The sequence below is a fragment of the Pogona vitticeps genome, chromosome 6, assembly GCF_051106095.1.
Source record: "Pogona vitticeps strain Pit_001003342236 chromosome 6, PviZW2.1, whole genome shotgun sequence".
In the NCBI taxonomy this organism is placed as follows: Eukaryota; Metazoa; Chordata; class Lepidosauria; order Squamata; family Agamidae; genus Pogona; species Pogona vitticeps.
In genome coordinates, this window is record NC_135788.1 from 52,287,968 (window position 1) to 52,313,113 (window position 25,146).

Sequence of the window (25,146 nt, forward strand, 5' to 3'; positions counted from 1 at the left end):
GCTCCGCTGACCGATCTGACGAGGAAGAAGGCTGATGACCGCATCCCGTGGACCAGCGACTGTGAGGAGGCGTTCCAGAGGTTGAAGGAGGCGTTAATCAACTATCCAGTGCTGCGTGCTCCAGACTTCGACCGGGAGTTCATCATCTACACCGATGCGTCTAACAGCGGGGTAGGAGCAGTTCTGTGCCAGGAGGATGAGAATGGTGACCAGCATCCAGTGTCCTACCTGAGTAGGAAACTCCAAAAAGGTGAGAGACATTTGGCAACCGTGGAGAAGGAGTGTTTGGCCATAGTCTACGCGATCCAGAAGGCCAAGCCTTACATCTGGGGAAGACATTTTGTTCTGTGCACTGACCATTCACCACTGCAATGGTTAAAGACAATGAAAACCCACAATAGCAAACTTATGAGGTGGGCTTTAAATCTGCAGGACTATGACTTTGAAGTGAAGGTGGTCAGAGGGTCAGTGAACTGTGTTGCTGACGCCTTGTCAAGAAGACCTGAAGAATGAAGACGGCGAAAGAAACATGGACTATGTATATATATTGATGACAAAAAGTTAAATGTACCTGTTTTTTGAACTTGGTTTGTATGAATAAAGGTAAATTGATGTAATGTATATGGTAAATGTTTAAATGCCTAATTGCTATGGTTAACTTAGAATGTAAGTATAAGTAAGTATGATATGGTATGTATAACTGTTGTTGTGTGTTTTATCCAGGTTGTTTTTTGGGAAAAAGCACCTTAGCTTTCACCCTACAAAACAACTTATAAAGAGGGGAGGTGTTACATACAGCACTGATGTTACCTGTCTGTCATGGGTTTGGAGGGAAAGTTCCATCCTATGGGGAGTGGAAGGCGGGACATCAGGAGGAGGGGCTGTACTATATATATATGTGAAGCCTGTGTGGTGAAGTTTAGCAGACGCCGGGATGTGACGAAGCAGCAGCTGGGAAGAAGAAGCTGGTGTGGGAGTCTGTGTGTCAGACAGGGTACTACTGTGTGTCAGAGTACCAACCTGATAGGTTCAGGTGTCTGTTGGTTAGCCAGAACTGATAGGTTCAGGGTCTGTGCTTCAAGTTAAGGGTTCTGTGTGAACCAAACTGTGTGTATGTATGAGTGAAACTAAGCCACGTTACTAAATCTTATTCACCTGATCATTTTATTTTCCCTGAGTGTTGTATTTAAATAAACCTTATTTTTTTATTTGTTAAAAATCCATCCCTGGTCTGTGTGACTTCTTACAGGGAATGGTTGGTGGCAGCATAGTTAACGTGTGGCATATCCCAGTAGGTCTGGGTTTGTCACACTTCCTTCCTGGAGATTGTACATCCTCATCATCATGGCTTGTCACCTGCGATGGACTTTTCCTCCAGGAACCTGTCACACCCCCTTTTCAAGGCATCTAGGCCAGATGCCATCACCCCATCTGGTGGCAAGGAGTTCCACAGACTAACCACACACTAAGTCAATAAACATTTTCTTTTGTCTATCCTCACTCTCCCAACACTCCATTGGAGTGGAGGCCCCCTGGTTTTGGTATTGCCTGAGAGGGAAAAGAGCTTCCCTCTATCCACTATATCCATCCCCTGCAGAATTTGATACCTCTCCATCACGTCACCCCATCAGGCGCCTTTCCTCTAGACTCAAGAGCCCCCCACACTGTAGCCTTTCCTCCTCAGGGAGGTGCCCCAGCTCAGTCATCATTTGAGTCGCTCTCTGCTGCACCTTTTCCACCTATAGGCTTTTGCACCTTTCTCTAAAGCCTATAGGTTTTAGAGATATTCAGTGATACCCAGTGTAGTGTGATTAAGAGAGGGACAGACTGGGACTCCAGAGTCCTCCATTCGAATTCCCATTCAGGCGTGGAAACTCACTGAGAGTGTGGAACCGGTAAAACCACTCCTTAGATATCTCAAATATCTCACTTGCCTTGAAAGGCCCATTGGGGTCATCTTGAATGGCATGTAACACACATGTAAAGCGAAGATGAACTTGAGAATAACTCTCAAATTCTCTGACCCCTTCCAAAAAAAGAGGTCTTACCACAAAGCAACAGTAATAGTAATAATGAAGCTTTTTCTGTAGCACAAGCAAGAGAGGGCTGCCACCCTGGGATGTGAACTGGTCTCTGAACAACGCCACAGTCATTTAATCCCTCCCCATTCCAGGTTCTGTAGAAAAGTTGGAGGCAACAGGAGAAGAGGAAAACCAAATGTGAGATGGATTGACACCATCAGAGAACCCACAAGGTTGAGTTTGCAGCAGCTGTGCAGGGCTGTTGAGGACAGTGCATTTCAGAGGTCGTTCATTCATAGGGTCACCCTAAACCAGGGGCGATGCTGATAGCATGTAACAACAACAGAAACTTAAAACAGCTTGCTGACACGTGGCTCTTCAAAGAGGATTGTCCCGATTAACAAAATTCTGATCATCTTTTTCAGACACCCTCGGCCTGATTGGATCGTATGGCAGATACCCTGGACTGCCAAAAAAGATGAGTAAGTTAAGCCTAAATTATCTCCGGAGGCAAAAAAACAAACAAACCTGAGGCTGTCCTACTTCTGGCACATCATGAGATGGCAGGAATCTATGGAAAAAGACCATAGTACTGAGAAAGGTGGAAGGTAGCAGGGAAAGAGGAAGGCTAAATTACCCCAAATGGGGTAAAAATGAAAATCCTGGGGGTAATGAGGATGGTCACGGCAGGCATTTTATCCCCAGGCATTTTATTTCCAACTATGCTGTGTGTAGGCGGGCATTCCATCGCGGGGAGAGCGAGCCCTGGTGAGGAACTGCACAGGGCACTCGCCTGTCCTCCTCACCTCCAAAGTGGGGGGGAGAGGGTGGCGTACCAGGCCAGCTGGATTCTTTGCCTGGTGGAGCCTTGGCTGGGGCTCTCCTTCCTGCCTGTGCCCACCTGCCCGGTGCGCTGGCAAGGAAGCCTCCTTCCCACCCTGCCTCCCCTGAGCTCATGGCCAGTGGACCTGCCGGCCCTATGGCGCCCGCCTCCCCTCTGCAAGGATGTGCTTTTCCAGCAGTGTGGCAGTTCCAGACTGGCTGCCCGGGTGGTGGCCACAGGTCCCGGGCGAGCGCAGGAGGGGTGGGGGTCAGCCGCAGATGGCAAGAGCCAAGACGGGGGGGGGGTTATGTCAATGTAAATAAATTTGGGAGGGTGAAAGGTATAAAAGTTCTCTGGCCCACCCATGCCCTAAGGAAACCACAAGCTTGAGTTTGCAATAGATGGGCAGGGCTGTTGAGGCCAGCCCATGTTGGAGATTGCTCATTCCTAGGGTCGTCCTAAGTAGGGGGGAACTTGACAACACATAACAATAACAGCAACCACAGGTTTTGTATGGATTCCCCGCATCTACCTGCCAATTCCAAAAAGTTGAAAGGTTATTCCCTTAATTGGTGGTTGTGGGTTTTTCGGGCTCTTTGGTTGTGTTCTGAAGGTTGTTCTTCCTAACATTTCCCCAGTCTCTGTGGCAAAATGTTAGGAAGAACAACTTTCAGAACATGGCCAAAGAGCCCAAAAAACCCACAACAACCATCAGATCCCAGCCGTGAAAGTCTTTGCAAAAAAAAAAAAAGCCCTTAATTGGGGGGGACTACAACTCCCAGAATTCCTGGGTTTGTTTTTTTAGTTTTTAGCCCATCTTTCTCCCTGCAGAGGAACTCCAGTGGGCTCACAAACGATTTAATATCACAAACAGTGACACAATTATAAATATATATATGTTTACATCCCACTATAAGGCAGCATAAAAACGCAATAACAAATAAATAAATGCTAAAGGGTCCTAAAGGGAACCCTGTTAAAATAATTCTGAAAATATATTTTACAAGATAAAAGGGCAAGTCATTTCTCCAGGGCAGTTTACATGTTAAAAGCCTACCTGGAAAGTCTTTGCCTGCCAGAGTCAAGACTGCATGGCAAACAGCTAAGGCAGGGAAATATTTAATAAAAAGCCGGCTTTATGCTCAGACATAGTTTGCCTTTTATGTATTATATCCCCCAAATAGGGGTTGAGCTTAAAAGATGATGTAAAGGTTTAGATTAGAGTTAAAGATAAAATCAAACCAATTGAGAGTGAGAAATCAAATGAAATCAATGCTTTCCAACACCTGGTAGGCAGATATACTGCCTCTCTTGATGGAGGCTTTATTTTCTACCTTAAGGACTGTCTTCAATGAAAATCCACTGCACTCACATATCTGTATTTCATCATATGCAAATTTACATGTCTCTTATATTTTTAAAAAATCCTATGAACACAAAGAAGCATACTTACTTGAAAGTAATCTCAAAAATGAAAGCTTGAAAGTCAGTCTCAACACTCCAGATGCCGACCACAGAGACTGGCTGTCATCAAGATGCACCTGAGAGAAGAGTTTCGATTCCCCTTTTATGGATATGTTTATGATGTGTTTTCCTTTCTTGGCCCTGGATAACTTCTAACAGAGGCCATCTGTGTGCCATTTGTCTCCTGAAACTGCAGTTTTGGGGCGGGAGGAAGAGTTTTTTGTTATTCTAAATGAGGGTTGGAGCCTCCAAGCCTTATTTAGAATAACAAAGAGGTTTAGGTGTGATCTCTTTGTGGTGTGAATGACTTTTCTATTGCATACCTTGCTTGCCGGGATCAGTAAGACAGTCAATGGTTCATGCATTGGATATTCTCTGAGATTAAAAAAACTGTTTCTAGGCAGAGGAACAGTCTTATATGGTAACTTAAACTTGAAAAAAAATCATAGTCCCCCCTCCCCCCCCCGCTCATCACTGGTCACGTGGCCCCTCCTCCTTCATTCATCTCAGGCCAGCAACCAGTTCTATGAGCCAATAGTACATTTAGGAACCAGTTCTATAGAACAAGTGTGAACCGGCTGAATCCCACCTCTGGAACTCCCTCTCCCACAGAAGGCCAGGTGAGCCCCATCTTTACTGTTCTTCCACAAGCAGGCAAAGACTTTTCTTTTCAGGGAAGCTTTCCCTGAGTGAATGGTTGCTGTGTACCTTTTTGCTCTACCTTTCTGCACTGAAGGTGTTTTGCTGCTGCTTATGCTCTTTGGTGTTGTGTTCATTTATCCTTTTAGTGTTGTTACTAACTTAAATATTCTTTTAATTGTTATTTTATGTCCTTTTTAAGGTGAAAGGTGGATTAAAATATTTTAAACTATAAATACTACCCTTCTCTCTCTTTTTCCCACAGCCATCCTTCTTTTTCTATCTCCCAGCATCTTTCTCTGACTCTCAGCTTTTTTTCTCCACCATCCCTCATTTCTCTCCTCCTTTGCCACCTCCTTTCATGAGTGTATTTCTTTCTCTCTAACCCTAACGTGTTCATGCCCTTCTCTTTACTACTCCTTTCTCTCTGCACATACTTTTCTTCCTCTTTCTCTCTGCTACCTCCTTTCCTCTCCATTGGCTATCCCATTTACACCTCTTTTTTGTGCTATCCCACCCCTTTATTTCCCTCTCCCTACCTTTTCCTTCAATTTTTTTTGTTCTTTTCTTCTTCTAATCTTTCTTTACTTGCACAAAAATTAACTGAGGGACATCTGTGGCTCTCGGGCCACAGCCTGGCTCCCATTGGCCCAAGGAAATAGTTAAGACAGTCTGGGGGGGATATTTCATCATCTGTAGAACCATCTTGACAGTGTAAAAGCCCCAGGCTAACTGTTAATTATCTCTCCTTTTACCAAGACTTGGAATTGAGAATTGATCCCAATGTGACATCATACATTGTCATGCCAACACAAGTGACCAATAAACCCCTGCTACTAGGTAACCATCAGTGGAAATGTAAAACACATTTGTTATATAATCTAATAACCTAAAACTGCAGGAGAGCATTCTGTACAGATAGAATATAGCTTATCCCCCCCTCAAAGAAAATCAGTTCTTAGTTTCCCCTTTTCAGCTCTCCTTACAAGATTTTGTTAACACAAGGGATCTAGTTTGGGTGGCTACTGCTCCATTGCCAAAATGTTGGACAGATGTCACCAAAAAGGTGACACAGAAGACAAAGAGTATTGAAAAGGAGGATATTCTTCATAAAGAAAGAAGAGCATTTTTCATTAAATCTGCATATGCTAATTTAAATGAATGTATGCAAATATAATCACCATTAGACATTATTACTATAATTTAAATGGAAATACATTACTTCTCACCATGTTGCACAAGACTGTGACCAAGTAACTATCCTGGGACACAATATTGAGAGAAAGATGAGATATAAATGAACTAGATAAGGCATAGTATTCAATAACTCTCTCAAATGCCCTCTGTCTTCTATTTTTCCAGCTGACTGAAAATAAATATATATATAAAAAAAATAAACAGAGGTCACTGTAGTTTTGTTGAAATATCTAGCTAGGCAACAATCAGTTATTTTAGAGGAATGGTCTGAACAGTGCTTTTAGAATGTCCATTTCTGGGCACTGACCTCCCATCTGAGGTTTCCATCCGAAGTTCATATAGTATTGACATGCCACACCATGCCATATTCCCGTCATGCATCATTAGTTACATCAGTGTATGAAGCTTGTTTCTTTTTCTTACAAAATGACCTCTCACATAACCATTTCTTTTTAAAACAACCAGAAGGCTGACTAAATACATTTACCAACACTGTGCCTCCTTTACAGAGGTTGGACTTGATGACCCATAGGACCCATGATGGCAGTTGCATTCCAAAAATTCTGGAGGTTACAGGTTTCCTGTTTCTGGATGAAATCTTATAGTCTCATCCAGAACTCATATAACTATATTTAGAGACACAATAGTGTTATCTTAGTTTAGGAAATGTAAAGTGCCACCCAAAGTAAGACATTAATTTTAACAGAATTTAATAAGGCCAGGGTTGTTAGCTGGTCAGAAGAATATTAACCACCTAATAATCCCATCACATCATTTTTAAAGAATGGATGGTACATTTTCTTCTGACACCATCAGATCTAATTGAAAACAATCTTGTTGTAATATTGTTAAATGCACTTCCAGGAAGAATGCATATGGTTTTGATTTAAGATTGGTTTTAGCCAATCTTATCTGGCTGGCCCTAAACTGAGCCACACAGTGAGAAATCTATTCCCTATTCTACATTCCCTATTCACACAAGCATGCCATTTAAGGAAAAACAGATTAGAATGCAGAACATTGGCTGAAATCCTACTGCTCAGCAAAATAAATTATCCTAGTACAGGCCTATTGAATCAGTGGGGATTTGGTGAGTCAGCTCCTTTGTAAATTCCATTGAATCAGTGGGCCTACTCTATCTGTGGCTTATTATGCTAAAGTAAGCCATGAGAGTAGGCCCATTTCAATCAAAGATTTCAGAGTATTTGATTCACCAAATCTCCACAGATCTAGTGCAATTTAAAGTGCTAAGCAACAGGATTCCACCCAATAAACCTAACACAGGAGAGCATCCTACAGTAGTGAAAAATGCCAAGACTCAGAAAAATTGTTGTTGTTTTTACCACAATTACCAAAGTACTAGCCTTGCTGGCTGCCAGAACTGTGGTCCAAAATGATTTGACTTTCCCAAGCTAAGGCAAGTACTGAAGCCAAGAAGACCTCTTGTCCTGTGTGTCTAACCAACAGAGCTTGGGAAAATATCTTTTAAAGATTATGATGCCAGAACTCCCCAGCCTGTCTACTCATTGGTCATGCTAGCTGGAAGATCCTGGGAAAGGAATCCCTACCCAACCCCAAATTTCCTGAGCTTTGCTACCAGCTGCACTTCTGATGGATGCAAAGCATGGAATAGGGCCTCCTCAAATGATATCTCAGGAAAAACTGGTTTGTGGAAGAAGAAGGACCCTGAAATATACACACCCTGAACTTTCAGGGGTTTAAAGGGATAAACTAGAAATCTGAAAAGAACAGGAAAGAGGAGCTAACTGGGAGCCAATGAATTGCTAAAAGTATCAAAGAAATCTACTCTGGGAAACAGTCCATCTTCACTATCGGGTGAAATTTCCAAAAGGAGGCTCACGTGTAATTTTTAATGTGAAAATGTCCAAAACGTTAATATTGATTTTTTTCATTGAGGCACACATTTTTTCCTTAAAACTTCCTTTTATTCTTTGATGAGAAATAATTTCAGAGTATAAAGTGTAAACTTGTGGTGGGGGAAGAGAGGCCTTTCTAAAGCAGCAATCCTACATTTACCTGCTGCCTACTCATATGATCCTACTGGTAGCAGCAATCATTTAGTTCCTCATTGTTGCTGGGTGTCATCTATCTTCAAAGGCCCTTCTGATATAAATAAGGCTAGCTCTACCTGGAGTGGAGGCATGCACACCAAATCGCAGGTGCTGGGAACAATCAGAGCCCACCCTTGGACTGTTCCTCTGAAGCTGTTCAGGTATTCCCTTCTATTGAAGGGTGGAGCAGTTCGAGCCTGTTGTTAGTCTCATAAGCTTAGGTGTGGTAGAGGATGCTGTTCCATCATCTGACATTCCAGTCAGCTTCTGTACTGTAAGAGCACATGGAATTCCTTCACATAACACCTACCTCAGAGCAGGCTAAGCCCTGGCAACCTAGGATAGACTAACATAGATAGGGCAACAGCACTGATGTCACTCTACGGCATACCTGGGCAAAGTGCAGCCTGAGGGCCACATATGGCCCATGAGCCACTCCTGTCCGGCCCGCGGACAGTTTTGAACATCAAAACCATTTATAGCTTTTTGTCTAAATTTGATCAGTTGCTTTAACATACCACAAAAAACCTCTTTAGTATTTATGAAGATTAACAAGTTTAAAATAAAAATAATCATAACATCACTGTTTCATTTTATTTTAAACTAAAGTTGGTTCGGCCCCCGAACACAATTCAGATTTTTCATGTGGCCCTCCTATAGAGATTAATTGCCCACCCCTGCTCTACGCCATCGTAGTCGTTTAGTCGTGTCCAACTCTTCGTGACCCCATGGACCAGAGCACGCCGGGCCCTCCTATCTTCCACTGCCTCCCAGAGTTGTGTCAAATTCATTCTGGTAGCTTCAATGACATTGTCCAACCATCTCATCCTCTGTCGTCCCCTTCTCCTCTTGCCTTCACACTTTTCTAACATCAAGGTCTTTTCCACGGAGTCTTCTCTTCTCATGAGATGGCCAAAGTATTGGAGCCTCAGCTTCAAGTTAATGCAATAGTCAATCTAGACCTTGAAACTGAGGCATAGATGTTGCAACTTCCATCTGTCTGCAAATCTGAACTTTTAAAAAAGTTTGAAATGGTTATTATCGCCAGTGCTGAGCAGATGGGATCCATCTGTTTTGGGTAATTGCCATCTCAACTATTTCAAACAGAGCCAGGATTCTTGATATGAAATCAAATACCACCAGATTGTGGACAGTAGGCAGCAGCTCTCTTTCTCTTTTTACTTCTGTTCTTACTTCTGTCCTTTTCTGTATTATAAAAATGGCCCTTAAATCTTATTAAAAGCTCTCAGAGGCACATTAGAGAGGTAAGGGAATATAATAAAAGGTGACCAGTAAAAAGGGATCTGCTAACAGTGAACTGAAGTGTGATTAGAAATAGATAAACTATGCTCCTCATCTTAGGCTTATCTATGTCATAGAAATTCAAGTGCTATTATTTTGTCAATGTTGTCTTTTAAGATTTTTGTCTGGAAAACACTTGGAGTCATAGATATTACAAGAAAAATAACATTTGAAAGTATTTCCTTTTAATACACTGAAGTCATAAGGAATGCTTTGATGATTGCTCATATGGGAACGCATATATACTGTGTCCAAATAGTTCGCTTGCACAATTCTAAATTTACTTCAGTTTGCTTCCACAGCTGATTCCATTGCTGAGCTGCATGTTACGAGAGATCTGGGCCAACCCAAGTTACATAACTGACATCTGACCATAAATATTATATAATAGATTAATGGATCCCAGGCGCACATTTCAGATTTAAATGAAGTTCAACGGCCAAGTGAAACTGGGCTTCTTGTGACTGGTTCTTGTGCCTGCCAGGAGAAAAACAGGCTTCCCACCCAAGTAACTAGAATTCATGGTGGGCCGACATGAATCCTTATTAATGTTTCATGTTTCAAAAACACAAATACTTCCAGTGTCCAGAAATAGTGTCTTTCTAGATTTTGTTTTTATGAAAACACTGGAGGTGGAAAGAAACAGGAGTGGAGTTGAGGGACTGACAGGTCCATCTTCCAACCACTGGGCACAATTTACCACAGGATCTCCAATTGTGGTGCTTAATAGGAGGGATGTGACTCAGGGTATGATCAAATGGTGGAAAGGGTGCACATCTGATAGTGATAAAAAGGGTGATCTGCCCCTTAGAGAAGGCCCCTTAGGGAAGTGCCGTCTCTGTGTAGAAGAGCTGACACATAGAGAAACATAGGTGTGAACCCACCTTTGAGGGTGGATTATTTTACCATGTAAGAGATGACTTAACAGGCAGTACAAGTGCAGTGGTAAATTTGGAAGTGAAGGTGATCGTTGTGGCAGTCACTGTACTCCATGATGAAAGTCCAGACACATAGACCATTGGATGGATGCATATCAACAACTGAGGACCAGGTCATTTGTAATGTCAGTGGCTTTAAATGGCCCATTCAACACTAAACCACTTTCAAATACCTTGCATTACAATGATATCTTACAGGAATCTACTCTTTCTGCAAAACACCATTTGTCTTTCAGCTACTGTGAGGATTACAGCTGAATTTAAGAGGAAAAGGGAAGCCTCAGGTGAGTATAGATGAAGTCATAATCCCTGCTACTCAGGACATTTCAGGGCTTTGATCCTGCCAACCCTGGCTACATGGTAACACTGCTTATATGCCTTTTAAAAGGGGGTGGAAAACCTGTGCCCTTCCAGACGTTATCATAATTTGGACTCACTTCATGCCAGCATCAGCTAGGATAACCAGTGGTCAGATATAATGGTAGTTAGAGCCCACCAGCATCAAGAAGGCCATGGGTTCTTATCTTTTCACTGGATTGTTTCGTATCCCAGCACTCTGCCACCAATTTGTCACGATTCCACGTAGCCCCTGTTTCACCAAACTAGGCGCTAATGCTATGTACCCCTCAGCTGCCACCAGTTGATTTCATCAACAATACCCATTATGAATGATAGATGTCCAGACCATGTGTCATTTTAAGAGAACCAAATAGAAATTGTTTATTGCTACATGTGTTGACAGAACAAGCAATGTTGTCAACTCTTAAACAAACATTCTTCTTTATCCACCCTCAACCACCATTCTCCTGCCCAAACTCCAAAACTCTTTCAACTCTCTAATTCTCCATCTCAAAACTCTATCTAAACCTCCTCCTGCTGCTGAGTCTCTTATGCTTTGTGACTCCATCCCTCCAGCACCTCCATTGGTCTATGCTAATAACATATGAATAATCATGACCTGGGCAAACACCACATTCCTCCCCCCTTAATATGTTTGTTTTAAGAGTGGAAACCTAATGGTTTGCCCTCATAAACAAATGAAGGTTTATGAAAGATACAAATATCAATCTCTTACATTATTTACATCACTAAGGATATATCATTACTCTTACATCAGCAGACATATTAACCCTTTGCATTACTTACATCAATACAAATTATATTTCCTTTACATTAATAAGGATACTCACCATTATTTTTACCATCACTATACTCCTCTCAGTTCATCAACATCCAAGCAAACACTGCACTTTAATCATATTCCATAACCATTACACAAACAAAATGTTTAATACTATGCATATTACAAACTCTTTATTCATTTCGGCTCCGAGACAAGGGGTCAGGAACCACATTCTGATTCCCTTTTACGCTACGGATCTCAAAGTCAAAGTCTTGCAGGATCAGCGCCCATCTTGCAAGTTTGCTGCTATTGAATGTCATGGTTTTTAGCCACACCAAAGGGGAACGGTCGGTGCAGAGGACGAATTTCATTCCTGAAATGTAGGGCTTCAGTTTTTGCAGTGTCCATAAGGTAGATAGGCATGCCCTCTCAATGGCAGACAAATGTCTCTCACCAGGTTGGAGTTTCCTGCTAATCGTCTGCTTGGCACAGCATGGCTCCCAGTCCCACGTTCTGAACTCCCAGTCTAAGTCCAGTGCAACAAGAACAGGTCCTGAAGTCCGTGCTCTCTTCAGACGATCGAAAGCCCCCTGGCATTCTGATGTCCCCTGGATGTCCTCAGCTCACCTTTTCCGTGTGAAGCCTGTTTTCTTTTCGACTCATGGCTTCACTTTCTCAACTGGGGAAAGGGCAGGCAGTTTCTTCCACTCCTCCAGAACAGCTATGGCTGCGTCCTTCTTTGAGATCTTATTGCTCTTGCCTTCACTCTCACCCATAAACTCGACCACAGGTACTTTAGTCGCAAAGCTCTTCACATGTGGGGGACCACTCTCACGAATCACAGATTCACAGGCAAGTTTCTTTTAAGTGCAATCTCAAACACTTGGTTTATTTCAGATGTATTGAGATTTTTATCATCTGGTTCTATCCCTTCAATCTCTGGTTTCTCAATCAGTGCTTTGGCAGCTGTATGTGGAAACTTCCCAGTATGAGTCTCCTCAGCTTTCCAGTGCTGACGTAACACCTCTACAGGTCCTGACCATCCTACCTGCAATTTATTCCCCTTTATGGGTCTCAGCATCAGTACTTCATCCTTGTGATAGAATGTTCTTTCCTGGGCCCTTTTATCATCGCACCAGCCCCTCTGCTTTTTATGAGCACTCCTCAGGCTTTGCCCTGCTATCTCTAAGGACTTTTGCAGACCTACACGTTGGCAAGGGGTCAAGATCACTGGTGATGGGCATAGCTTAGCCCTTGTCTTGTCATCCCCAGTACCACTCAATTAGCACGTATCACATGTCTGACAATATTGTTTCATTTGCTTCCCCATTCCAGGCCAATAAAAATTCTGTGCCACTCTTTGCTTGGTGTGAGTGATTCCCAGGTGTGTCCCGAACACATCTCTATATGCTTTTCTCTAATCTTTTCTCTCTATTTAACATGGACAATTAGGTGTTTGTGGAGTCCCCTCCCCATGAGGTGCCATTAAAACCTCTCTATATAATAAATCTTTTCTCACACAATACCTCTCTGGGTGTTCATGGGTCAGTGGAATGGGGATTCTCATTAACTTTCGCAAAGCAATCACTCAAGGTAACATCTTCCTTCTGATTAATGAGCAGGAACTAATAAAGGAGGAACTACTAGGATTTCTCATTTGCACTAAATCAGCTGTTTCTTTCATTTCAAGGTGCTCATCTAAAGTGGGTCTTTCATCAAGAGTTTCAGCACTTCCCTCAGAGGCTTCATTTTGCCTCCCCTGAAAACAGGTTACTATCAAAACTCTCTGCACATGTTTAGCTAGATCTACACCAATCAAACAAGGAGCAGGGATTCGCTCTGACACTGCTACCTTCCATATACCAGACCACCCCTGGTATCTCACTGCTACTTTGGCCATTGGCAGCGCCACCACATCTCAGTTAATGCCTTTGAGGATGATGTTTTGTTCTAACAGATTCTCTTCAGGAATGATGTCTGAGTGACAAATAGTAACATGGGAACATGTATCTTTCAGACTCAGATACGTTACATTGTCAATGAAAATAGGCTCTGCAGAGTTATTCAATAAATCCTGATTGCACTGGATTAGGAAACATTGTATCACTCTCGCTTTGGGAATGTCTGGGCATTCTGCCAAGTCTGTTTCCTTAGCAACCATGCTGTGGCAGGAAGAAGCCTCAACTTCAACTGCTGATTGCTCTGCCTTACTATGCTGCACACGAAACACCTTCTTAGGCTGACTGGAATTTCCACCTTTATGCTAGTTAAAATCCCTAGTCTTTTGAGTCTCACACTGAGCCCCAAAATGACCTTTCTCTCCACATGAATAACATTGTTTACTGGCCTTAGGTTCAAAATAAAGGGCATTATTAACTTTCCCCTTAGAACTACAGTGGTGCCCCGCATAGCGAGGTTAATCGGTTCCGGATTAACCTTCGCTCTTCGCTAAGCGGGAAGTAAAAAGCCATTGGAACGCATTAAACTTCATTTAATGCGTTCCAAATCGGCCCTAAACTTCCCACTTAGAGAAGTTTCCTGGCCCCGGGCAGCCATTTTTGCGCTCTCGGCAAGCGAGGGGAGGGCGCAAAAACGGCATGCGGGGCCATTTCGGGTCATCCGCGGCCATTTTGAAGCCGCAAAACAGCTGTTTTGCGGCTTCAAAACGGACCCGAAATGGCCCCGCGCCGCGTTTTCGTGCCCTCCCCTCGCTTGCTGAGGGCGCAAAAACACCACGTGGGGCCATTTCGGGTCATCCGGCACCCATTTTGGAGCCGCCGAATGCGGCTCCAAAATGGCCGCCGGACTCCCCAATCGTCGCAATGCGAGTGTGGCGATTGGGTGCTCCGTATAGCGATCCCGAAAAAGGGGATCGCTATACGGATTCGTCGTTATACGGTGCGCTCGCTAAGCGAGGCACCACTGTATTAGATTTCAGATGACTGTGCTCTGGAGATTAGCATTTATCTCTAAAATGACTTTCCTTAGCCTGTGCCTGACTGAGGTAATGTTTGTTTTTACTGGTTTTACTGTCATCCCATGCTTTCCTACCAACTTTTACCTCAGAGAACTGAAGATCTCTGATATCACTAATGAAATCAGCATATTCAGACGCCTACAGCACATTTTTAGGATCCTTGTCCTTGACCAGATAACACAATTCTCCTGGCAAAATTGAATAAAATTGTTCAAATCCAATCATATTTTTCATTTGTTCTAAGGAGGTAACGAGTTCCTGTGCCAGCCATTTATGGAGCAATTGCGTCAAATGTGCTCCAAGCTGGGCAAAAGACTACTCAGGTTTATTTGAAATTGATCTCAATTTCCTTCTGAGGTGCTCTGAATTTATCCCAAATCTGGAACACACCATCTTTCTATAAGCTTCAAAATCTCTAGCTTGCTCCAGAGGCATCTGTGAATAGAGTTCAGATAAAACTCCATTTATCTGGGACCTTAAAATTATCATCCACTCATCATCTTTAACCTCAAAGTCCCAACAAGCTGCTTCAAATTAAATCAGGAAAGATTCAGGACAATTCCCATTCCTATATTGAGGAAATTTCTTTAGGTTGATTTTTGAGACATTTACCTCACTAGAATCATCATCATTATCATCCTCCTCATCATTATTATCATTATTATTACTATTTTGAGCAGCTAATTCCAGTTTCTTCATCTGTATTTGGAATTGTATTTCTCTTTCTTTTAGCTCACATTCCCCTTGCCTGTTTTCTTTTTCAAATTCTAATTGGTTTTTCATAGCTATCTCCCTCAGTTTGAATTCCTGTTCTACGTATCTTCCATTTTTCAAAATCTTGAGAGCTTTGACTATTTTCTCCCTCTGAGGAAATCAATGCAGGTCTTTTCTTCATCTCTTTGAATTTGAGGGTACTCATTTTCCTCAGTACTCTGGGGCTCAACTAATGCCTCCATAAATGAGTTTTTACTTCTTTTGGGTGGCATACGCAATACAATTTCTTATTAATCTGGACTGGTTCTTTTCCCTCACAAAAGCCAAATGTACAAGCATTTTTCTCTCTTTCAGTGGCTTTCCTTGTAACTAGGTTGTGCTTCCCAAGCAGCTTGCCTCAACCACTCCCAAGCTCACAATCCTGGCCACAATATTTTTCCTGTCTGGGTGATTCTTGTCTCCAGAAACAAGAAGAACTTTTACTTAGCTTTTATTAACCTAGACTTCCACTCTATCTGCCACTGCTCTTTACCGTCAGAGCTCCAGATTTTGAGCTAGCCACTAGGTCTTGTAAATCCTGAGATAAAATGATTTATCCTGAGTAGGTATTTTCCTTCTCCTAGGATTCCCAGATCTGGGTCCAGAAGCCCCAAAACTAAGTCTTCACTAAGACTAACGGGTAACCAATTCTTACTACAGATCCTAACCCCTTCTAGGTAGGAATACCCTTAAACGCAAGCCCATTTAACTTTTCAGTGGATCGTTTTGTATCCCAGCACTATCACCAGTTTGTCATGATTCCACGTGGCCCCTGATTATTTCACCAGACTAGGAGCGCACGCTACATGCTCCTCAGCGCCACCAGTTGATTTCATCAACAACACCTATTATGAATGATAGATGTCCAGGCCATGCGTCATTTTAAAAGAACCAAATAGAAATTGTTTATTGATACAGGTGTTGACAGACCAAGCAATGTTGTTAACTCTTAAACATTCTTCTTTATCCACCCTCAACCGCCATTCTCCTGCCCAAACTCTCTCAATTCTATAACACCCTCTCTAATTCTCCATCTCAAAACCCTATCTAAACCTTATCTAAACTTCTCCTCCTGCTGAGTCTCTTATACTTCATGACTCTGCCCCTCCAGCACTCCCATTGGTCTATGCAAATAGCATATTATTAATCGTGACCTGGGCGAATGCCACAGTTCCCTATTCCTGAGGGGGAAAATATCAGACCTCAGTTTTCAGCTGTTTGGGAAGCACCATCACCATCATCAGCTCAGGCTCTTTGACTTAAATCAATTTAATCTCACTGTGTCAGAGGAAGCTGTGGGGATAAGCTGTAACTTGTGTGGTAGTTTAAAGGAATCAATCAATTTAAGGCCCTACTTGTTCAATCCAGGAGTGAATCACCATGGAATCATTATCTTCACCATATGCAGTAAACATACAGTCTGGCTCCATATAACTTTATATTTTCAGGCTGTCTGATAGACTACATAAAATAGATCAACATCACACTTGGGATAAGATACACTGTGGTAGTCTACACAGAAAATAGCAGTGATAATCTTGGATGTAACCACTTCTGGTTCTTCTCTACTAGTCAACTATTGTAAAAATGTGAAAAAATATTTTGTCTTGTCAAAGCATTTCCAAGTAGCCACCTGTGGTATCCCTCAGTGGATTTTGGAAGATTTGCCACTGGGGCATCAATGAACCCAAGAGGTATAGGACTTCATTACCACTACCAGATGCTAGAGTTGTTTCTGATTTTCATTTTTTTTTTTTTTTTTTAGTCTTTATTTTTACACATGAGTCTTGGTAGCTCCTCTTCAGCTCTTTACACACACAACATTAATATAGCCTAGGTTAAGGCACATCTTTTAAATTCTGATTTCAGTGATATGAAAGTGCTAAATGAATCAACATGGGTTAAAAATTTGGCCATAAGCATGGCATAAAATTAAGTTAAATTTGACCATGCTAATGTGCATTCAGCTTCCCAGGCCATCAGAAAATTTTAAGAATAATTTAGCAAAAGCTAATTTACTTTGGTGCAATCAGCGGGGGTGGTGGTGTGGGAGGAGGCCTGCAGGATTATTATATGCAACAAATAGTAAGTCTTAAAGTGCCATAATATTTTTGCAAAGTTCTTATGTTGCTCAAAGAGTTAAGCCATCCTAATAAGTTCTGGTGTAAAAAGTCTCTAAAACTCATGCTATTAAGAATAATTTGTCTGCTAAAAACTTTGATGTGCTCAATTGAGTAAAGTGCAATGCAGATCTAATACATTCTAATCCATTACCAAACCATAATTTTATTTGTACATGGGTATACATGTGCATGTGTTCATTACACATGTGTGTGCACACACACATGCGAATTTTTATTCTTCCTATTCTTACATATATCTGCATACAACTCTATTCCAGGCATCAAATGGAATGCCTTGGCCTGTTCTTCCATACTAGGAACCCCACTATTAAACAATCAGGAACTGGCACACATAAGGCAATGTGTCTCTGCACCGCTTGTCAAACCACTTTCCAACAGCAACAGCTGATAACACTGCACAGTTTTCTTGTTTCCCACCATCAGGCTGAATGGTGATCTCTGTTTCCCAGTTCTTATAGCCAATTCTGGTGCTTGTCATATCCACCCATTTTCCCTCAGCTGCCAAGTCATTAATGCCAAGCCAGATTTCTGTTTCAGTCCCAAGGCTTTTCCTCACGTAGTCATAGAGGGCATCATTTTCATCTCCAGTCTGGGGGGTACTGAGGGTACCACCTTGGGCAATGCAGTCTTCACTGGCCTCATGATAGGTCTTTGCATTGGAGAAAGCCAGCAAACATTTCAGGTTGACCTTGGTGCCTTTCAGACAAACTAGCAAGAGAAAAACAATGAGGTAACAAGTGTCATTAGAAAGGGGATACTGTACTTTGGTGTACAGTCGGAGCATTTCTCCTTAAGAACATCTACCCAGGCCACCTATTCTTCTCAGGCTTTTCTGTTGGGGGTGGTCACCCCAAAGGAGGCCAAGAAAAAAACCAAAAGGAACTGGGCCTTTTCAGTGGTGGCCGCAACACTCTAGAACACATGGATGTACACCAGGCTCCCTCCCTCCTGATCCTCAGGAGACATGATAAAGCAGAAACCTTTAAGAACATCCTCCCCTTATGACAGAGTTGCTGAATCATTACATTTGAATCTTAATTTTGTTCAGCTGTTGCCTCTGGAGATTTTCCTGTTATTGTTTGTTTGCTTTGGGGCATGGTGTGAATGTGTGTTTTAATTTAATTTTTAATTTTTATAAGAAGATTGCCAAAATCCTGAAACTGAGCTGCGGCATGGTGGCCAAGACCATATAGCGGTTTAACAGGACAGGTTCCACACAGAAGAGGCCTCGCCATAGTTGACCAAAGAAGTTGAGTGCCCGTGCTCAGCGTCATATCCAGAGGTTGGCTTTGGGAAAAAGACATATGAGTGCTGCCAGCACTGCTGCAGAGGTTGAAGGGGGGGGGGTCAGCCTGTCAGTGTTCAGACCATATGCTTCGCACTGCATCAAATCTCCAGGGCTGTCATCCCAGAAGGAAGCCTCTTCTAAAGATGATGCACAAGGAAGCCCACATACGGTTTGCTGCAGACAAGCAGACTAAGGACATGGAAGATGTTCTGAGAAAATCAAGAGAAACAGAGAGATGGAGAAGTGCCGAGGACTATTTTTAAAGGATGCATGGAGGGGGAACAACTGAATTTTGGGTTCCATAGTTACCAGTTAGAAGCAGCTCTACCACCAGTGACTGAGGCCTACAGTTCCCTCTAGGTTCTGGGCTTCACAATCAGAAACAGGTGTTAAGATGCAACTCTGCACTTGTGGTTTACATACTACTGTGTTTTGGACTCCATTATCCACATTACTCTGTTTGAAGACTTGGGTTCAAGTGTTTATCACTCAAATGTTTCTTTTTTCTCCTTTTAAATCCCAATTTCTTCTTCTCCTTTTAAAAATACCACAATATGTGACTCACTGAGTTTTCCTCTCTCTCATTTTTAAGGAACAAAGGTCCTTGTGGGTTAGAGGCATCACTTGCTATTAAGGGGCTAGCATCTCCCCCTTTACTGATTCCACTACTGTACGGACCCAATACTGATGTGTCTCACTTCCACACAGAAGGGTGTGCAGAAAAATGGGGTTGTGTGTGGCCTTGCGTTACATTGACTAAGCTTATTGCCCAAGCCAAGACAATTCTGTCATAAATAAAACTTCGGGCTGTTCAATTCTGTACCTGTTTGAAGGGCTTGCTTTTCCTTTAGTAGAGTTACCTCTTGGGAGAGGTTATCTAGCTGCTCTTTAAGGTCTTCGATCATTTTGAGACTTACAACATCTATGGAGAAAAAACACAGTAAATGACACCTGAGTACTCTATACCTAACTAATGCAAATAATTTGTGAATAATAACAGACACCCCATCCAACTGCCATTGAAAGAAAATAACCCTACTGAGCTTTAACATAACTGTTTATCTCAAGATGAGAAAATGAAGCAAGTCCACACTTGAATTAGTATTTCAGTTACTGGTCCTGTTTGCTTCAGTTCCTATTTAACTTTCAGGCTATGTAAACAGAGGAACAGAACAAAGAGTGAAGCAAGTTGTTATTGCAATATAACTGACCATATAAATAAGTTTTATCTAGAACAATGACTTGAATCTTTCCTTGGTCTACGCATATATTCAGATATCCAAATAGATTATATAGATGGAGATCCAGATCCAGACCCATCAAATATGATGCATGCTTTAAACTATATGTTGCATATGCCTTGGAATTCATACAATTATTTTAGCAATTGGTCTTTGTTTTATCACTGCATGAATGTGGTTTGTGCTGTTAATAAGATGTTTTTCTCTGCCATACTTACTCTGTCAAATATATACTTGACCACAAAAATAAGATGCCGTTAGACTCTATTGTTTTTACTTCAAGTCCTGGTTTGCTAGAAATTGGATCTGTGACAGAGGTTGGTGGCTGTTTCAGTTAAAGATGATTATACCAAAGGCATTTGAGCAAACAACTTGGGGTCAACTCCCATCATCCTTTGCCACTGGTTATGCTACTTAGGATGAATGGAAACTGCAGTCCAATAATATTTGGAGGGTCACAGGTTTCTATTTCTCTAATTGGCTGCTGGTTAGGCTTAACAAGTTTGGCTCACCTTGCTTCTAGCTGAGAAAGGACCGCTTTTGGACTGGTTTATCTTTCAGTGTACCTGCACCTCCTTGTGTAAATGGAAAAGGCAGTAGCACCATGGCATAAATGAAACCCGTTGGAGCAAGGAGGCATTGGATGCTCACAAATTTTCTCACCCATGCTGAAGAGTGTCTCAGTGTCTCAGTTAATTGAATTACCCATGAGAATTTTTTAAAAAATCCTGTGGCTTTGTGCAAAAATTTGCATCTGGGGTGGGTGGGGGGCTGCACAAAGGAAAAGGGTTTTAATGAACAGTACAGAGTTTTTGAGGAAGAAAATGTTCCTGTGTAAAATTGCCAAAATGGCAAAAAGAAACAAGAGAAGAAAAGGGGGGGGGGGTAAAGGACAAAAGACCCTCTCACAATCTCACCCAGTGGGGAGAAAACTTTTCTTCATGTGTAAAAAAAAATACCCAAAGATTTATGTCCCCTTTTGGAGACATACATTTCAGCATAGGAGAGGGTGAAGTTTACAACCACGCCAGATATGAAGGGAGTGAAGTGAGGGGAACAAGGACCAATTTCCATGCATAACTTTTGCTGAACTGCCACTTGAAACTGAATGCTTTCCTTTGGGACTGGCCTGGCCCACTCCCTGTATGTAGAAAACTTTAGCACTTGAGAGATAAGGTGTCTGTGCATGGAAGTGATTTCCTTCATACATAGCAGTTGTAGCTACAAATGCAAAATGAAAAAGGATAGAAGAATCTCTCCCATCTTATATTTTAGTCTGTGCTACTATAGTTGGCCTCAGATAGACGAGTATACCTGTTGTACAACTCTTATAGAAAAATAATTTAATATGCCTCCCTATTGCTTTTTACATCCAATGAGTATTTTTTAAAAGGAATGAAATGAAAGTACACCTTATTAGTCATGCTTAGTGTCAGTATGATGTAGTGCAGTGGTTCTTAACCTTGGGTTACTCAGGTGTTTATAAACTGCAACTCCCAGAAACCACAGCCAGCACAGCTGGTGGTGAAGGCTTCTGGGAGTTGTAGTCCAAAAACACCTGAGTAACCCAAGGTTAAGAACCAATGATGTAGTGGATAGAGTGTCAAACTGGGATTCTCTGTTTGTCCACGGAAACTCACTGGATGGGAAACCATTCCTTGGACATCTCAAATTTCACTGAACACTTTCTAAGTGTCACTGTAACTTGCCCACAAAAGCTCACATTAAAATATAATAATTAGTCTTTAAAGTGCCACATGTTTTTGTCTCTTTTGTTTTGTTTCGTTGGATTTTGCCTGATAAGCTTGCACACGGGTACCTTGTCTAACTGTAACTTAAAAGTGATGTGACGACACATAATACGAGTAACAGTCATGTTGAACAATGATTTGTTTTTCTCAAGCTAGATATGACACTTGGTCAGTAAAATGAATACCCAACTCACTGAGGGGCAAGCTGTTCCTTGCATAATTATGTTGTAAGTCGCCCAGAGAGTGCTATATCTCTATGGGGCATTATATACAGCAGTCAAAACAACAGCAACAACATTCACAACATCTACCAGCTTCCCTCAGTAGCATGGGTGTCCCCAGTGGGGGCCCTTGTCCCTCTCCCAAATTCTAAACTTAGTATTTTTCAAAATGTACTAAGTTGAAAACTACAGTCAGGTCAACAGACCACAGAAAATATACCCCACCCCCATTTCTGCAGGTGATTTTGCTCAGCAATTTCCTGTTTGGGTAAAATTATTAAAGCTTCAAGGTCAAATGTAAGCTAAGAATCCAGATCTCAATAGTTTTCAAGAAATTTAATGGCCACAGCTGGAGAGCTATATATTTAAAAGGAACATTAACAAACATGAGTATCTTCTGGTAACTGATGATAAGTATTTCCAAATCCAGTGACAGATGGTTCAATCCCTCTTGAATATATACTTAGCTATGTTACAGTCAAGCTGATTAAAATTCTATAAGACCTCTTCTAAAATTAATTTTATTTAAAAGGTATAAGTGATTTATTAATTCATTTAGCTTGTACTGTTCATGTGGAAAATGTGGGCATTATTCTTACTTCATATCTGCATTACACTCGGTGTAGACCAGTCAAGGAAAAGAAATGAGAACAAGAAAGATTAAAATCTCTCTCCCCCCCCCCCATACATAGTGCGCTTCTCTGTATTTTACTTTCTTTTTAGTATGGTGGCATGCATCTCTGCAAAGATTATTACTGTGATTTTTTTTTGTTAGATGATTGTTAGATGAAACTGTGCTAACATCTGCTTTGAAATACCTGTCCAGTTTTATGGTATTTACGAGCTGTTATTGGCTGGTGTTTAAACTGACTTTTATGTTTTCTAATTGTCAAGTGAGCACTGACTGGTCATTGACTGATAAATTAAGAAGAAATTTAAGGAACATTTGGGTTCCACTGCTGACTGACTCATTGTAGTGTCAACATTGTTTCTTTCCAAGGAAACTGTACCATAAAATACAGGGCAAGGAGTAGTCCAAGAATACTGAGTTGCAGGAAAGTCTGCCATTTAGTGTTTTGGTAACTGTCTCTCAAAATGGGGGACTTAGGTATCCCCCTAAATGGTTTAACCATATCAAATTCACAAAATCAAGGGGGGGAACCCACCCAATTCTGGTATTGACATAGCCAAAGACTTCCAGATTACTAGAAAGATCTGAGGGGAAGCCATTTACAGTCACAAGAAAAGTACTTCACAATTACTTAGGGCACTTCTAGTGTCCCAGAGAACTAAGTAGGAGTGCCTACAAGGACCACGGCAAACGATGACTGCTTTTTAAAAAGGAGAGGTGGAGGCAGTTGGCAGTAAAATGTCTGTGTGGGCCATTTGTACACTTCTTCTTTAGGAACTGGAGGGAAGGTATACCTCCAATTGATTAATGTACTTCTAGACTACACAGAAAGCTGATATTTGGTATATATGTAAGCCAGCATATACTGACTACTATAAGTGCCTGAAAATAGTATGCTTTTAGACTTAGAAATAAAAATATTGGACAGAAATTTTACTTCATGAGCAGTACAGACCGTGTGGGAGAGAATCATGAGATACCATGGGAGTACTTCTTTTGTCTTGGCTTTGAGAGTTGGGAACTTTCATTAGTAGCAAAGAGAATACAGCTATTCTCACATTTTAACATCTTGCTGTGGGTTTTTTGTTTTGTTTTTGTTTTGTTTGTTTGTTTGCTTCCCAAGCAACTTCTGCATTCTACTAAGGGCTTGAGACAGTACTGAATAACTAAATACATTTCACCAAAAAGGAACAGCTCTCTGCCATGTTGTATTTATTTTGCTGCTTTACACTTCTAAGGAGAGTGACAGGACATTCCTATACATGCCTATCGGGAAGTAAGTCTCACTGTACTGTATTCAGTGGGACATACTGTATATAGGATTGCAACCTACGTAATTCAATTATTAGCTCCTGCATTCCAAGTAAAAGTTTTAACAAACTGCAGACTTTGGGAATAAAGACATCACTCCTGCACATGCATACACACCATTTAATTAACACCCAGCAGGATGAAGAATTCTGGAGAACTCCTAAAGCTTGGTCACTATGTTACAATATTTTCTGTGGTCTTTATACAGATGTTGCTGTTGTCGATTTGGGGAACATAGACTAAAGAGACAGAAAGATCAAATCCGCGAATGAATTCAACTCCTTTTCAAACAGAAGACTTTGTGTAGCAATATCTGGTAATACAATCAAATACTACCTGGCAGTATCAGGAGCTAACATTAGATCAACAGTAACTCATGTTGGATGCAGCTCTCAGAGCATAACAGAAATGAAGGGTTTTTAAAAAAATTGTATACCAAATTTTACAATTGAGAGACCATTATCAGATGGAAACTTAAAGATTGATCTTTCCAAGTGTCTTACCTCTCCTGGGCTCTGGCTTTTTCTTGAGTCTGGTATTTTGCTGCATGGTCACCTGTGCCATACAAACAAGGCACACAAGGAGGCAGACCCTCTGGAGTAGCGGCATTCTGCAGCTGCTGCTGTTGCTGTTCTCAAAAGGAGTGGAGCCGAAGTGGAGCTGAACTGTCTTGAGCTAGACTTCTTAACATGGGCTTCAACCAAAAATCTCTGCCAAGAAACAATTCCAGATTCTTCCAAAGCATTCCAGTGACTAGAGGTTATTTTTAAAGATTATTGGGAGAGAGCCAGTATGCTTACGGCTTTCAAACTTTCCCATAAACATGGAGGGCGTGCACAGAAATGAGATGCTTCTTTCATTCCTTGCTCTTGTTTAATCCTTAGACAAAATAACAAGGAATGAAAATGTTTGTTTTGTATAGATGCTCTAAGAATCTAACATAGCTTTGACTTTTCCTTTTGACTGGACTTCTTGTCCAACAATAAAGATTGCCAGCTCCTCAGAGCCAGTCCCTGCAGCCTTGCCTTTATCAGAACCTCAGCATTCACATATGTAGTACAGTACAGTGGTGCCTTGACTTTCGACCAATTCGAGTTATGACCAGCGCCAGCCACAACATTTTGCTTTGACTTGCGACCGGAGCTTCCAGTTACAATTGGAAAAAAGGCAGGGAAAAGGGTGGGGAGTTCAAACTGCTAACTGTTGGTGGTGAAGGGGCTGCTTCTTTGTACTCTTTCGCCCCAGCAGTT

The 25,146-nt window shown here is 41.7% G+C and overlaps 1 protein-coding gene and 1 long non-coding RNA gene across 2 annotated transcripts; one reads left to right on the forward strand and one right to left on the reverse strand.

Moving 5' to 3' along the window:
* Positions 1 to 4,506: 4,506 nt before the first annotated feature.
* Positions 4,507 to 13,786, forward strand: LOC140708195 (uncharacterized). Its single transcript, XR_013537312.1, has 2 exons — positions 4,507 to 4,928; positions 10,655 to 13,786. It is a non-coding gene; the product is annotated as an uncharacterized LOC140708195 (long non-coding RNA).
* A 2,400-nt stretch (positions 13,787 to 16,186) lies between these two features.
* CLEC3B (C-type lectin domain family 3 member B) lies at positions 16,187 to 24,771 on the reverse strand. Its single transcript, XM_020807670.3, has 3 exons — positions 24,400 to 24,771; positions 19,565 to 19,663; positions 16,187 to 18,161 (listed from the first exon to the last, which is right to left on the reverse strand). Exons 1-3 carry the CDS (start codon positions 24,503 to 24,505, stop codon positions 17,761 to 17,763), a joined length of 606 nt encoding a protein of 201 aa, XP_020663329.1. The 5' UTR covers positions 24,506 to 24,771; the 3' UTR covers positions 16,187 to 17,760.
* Between the last annotated feature and the right edge of the window lie 375 nt (positions 24,772 to 25,146).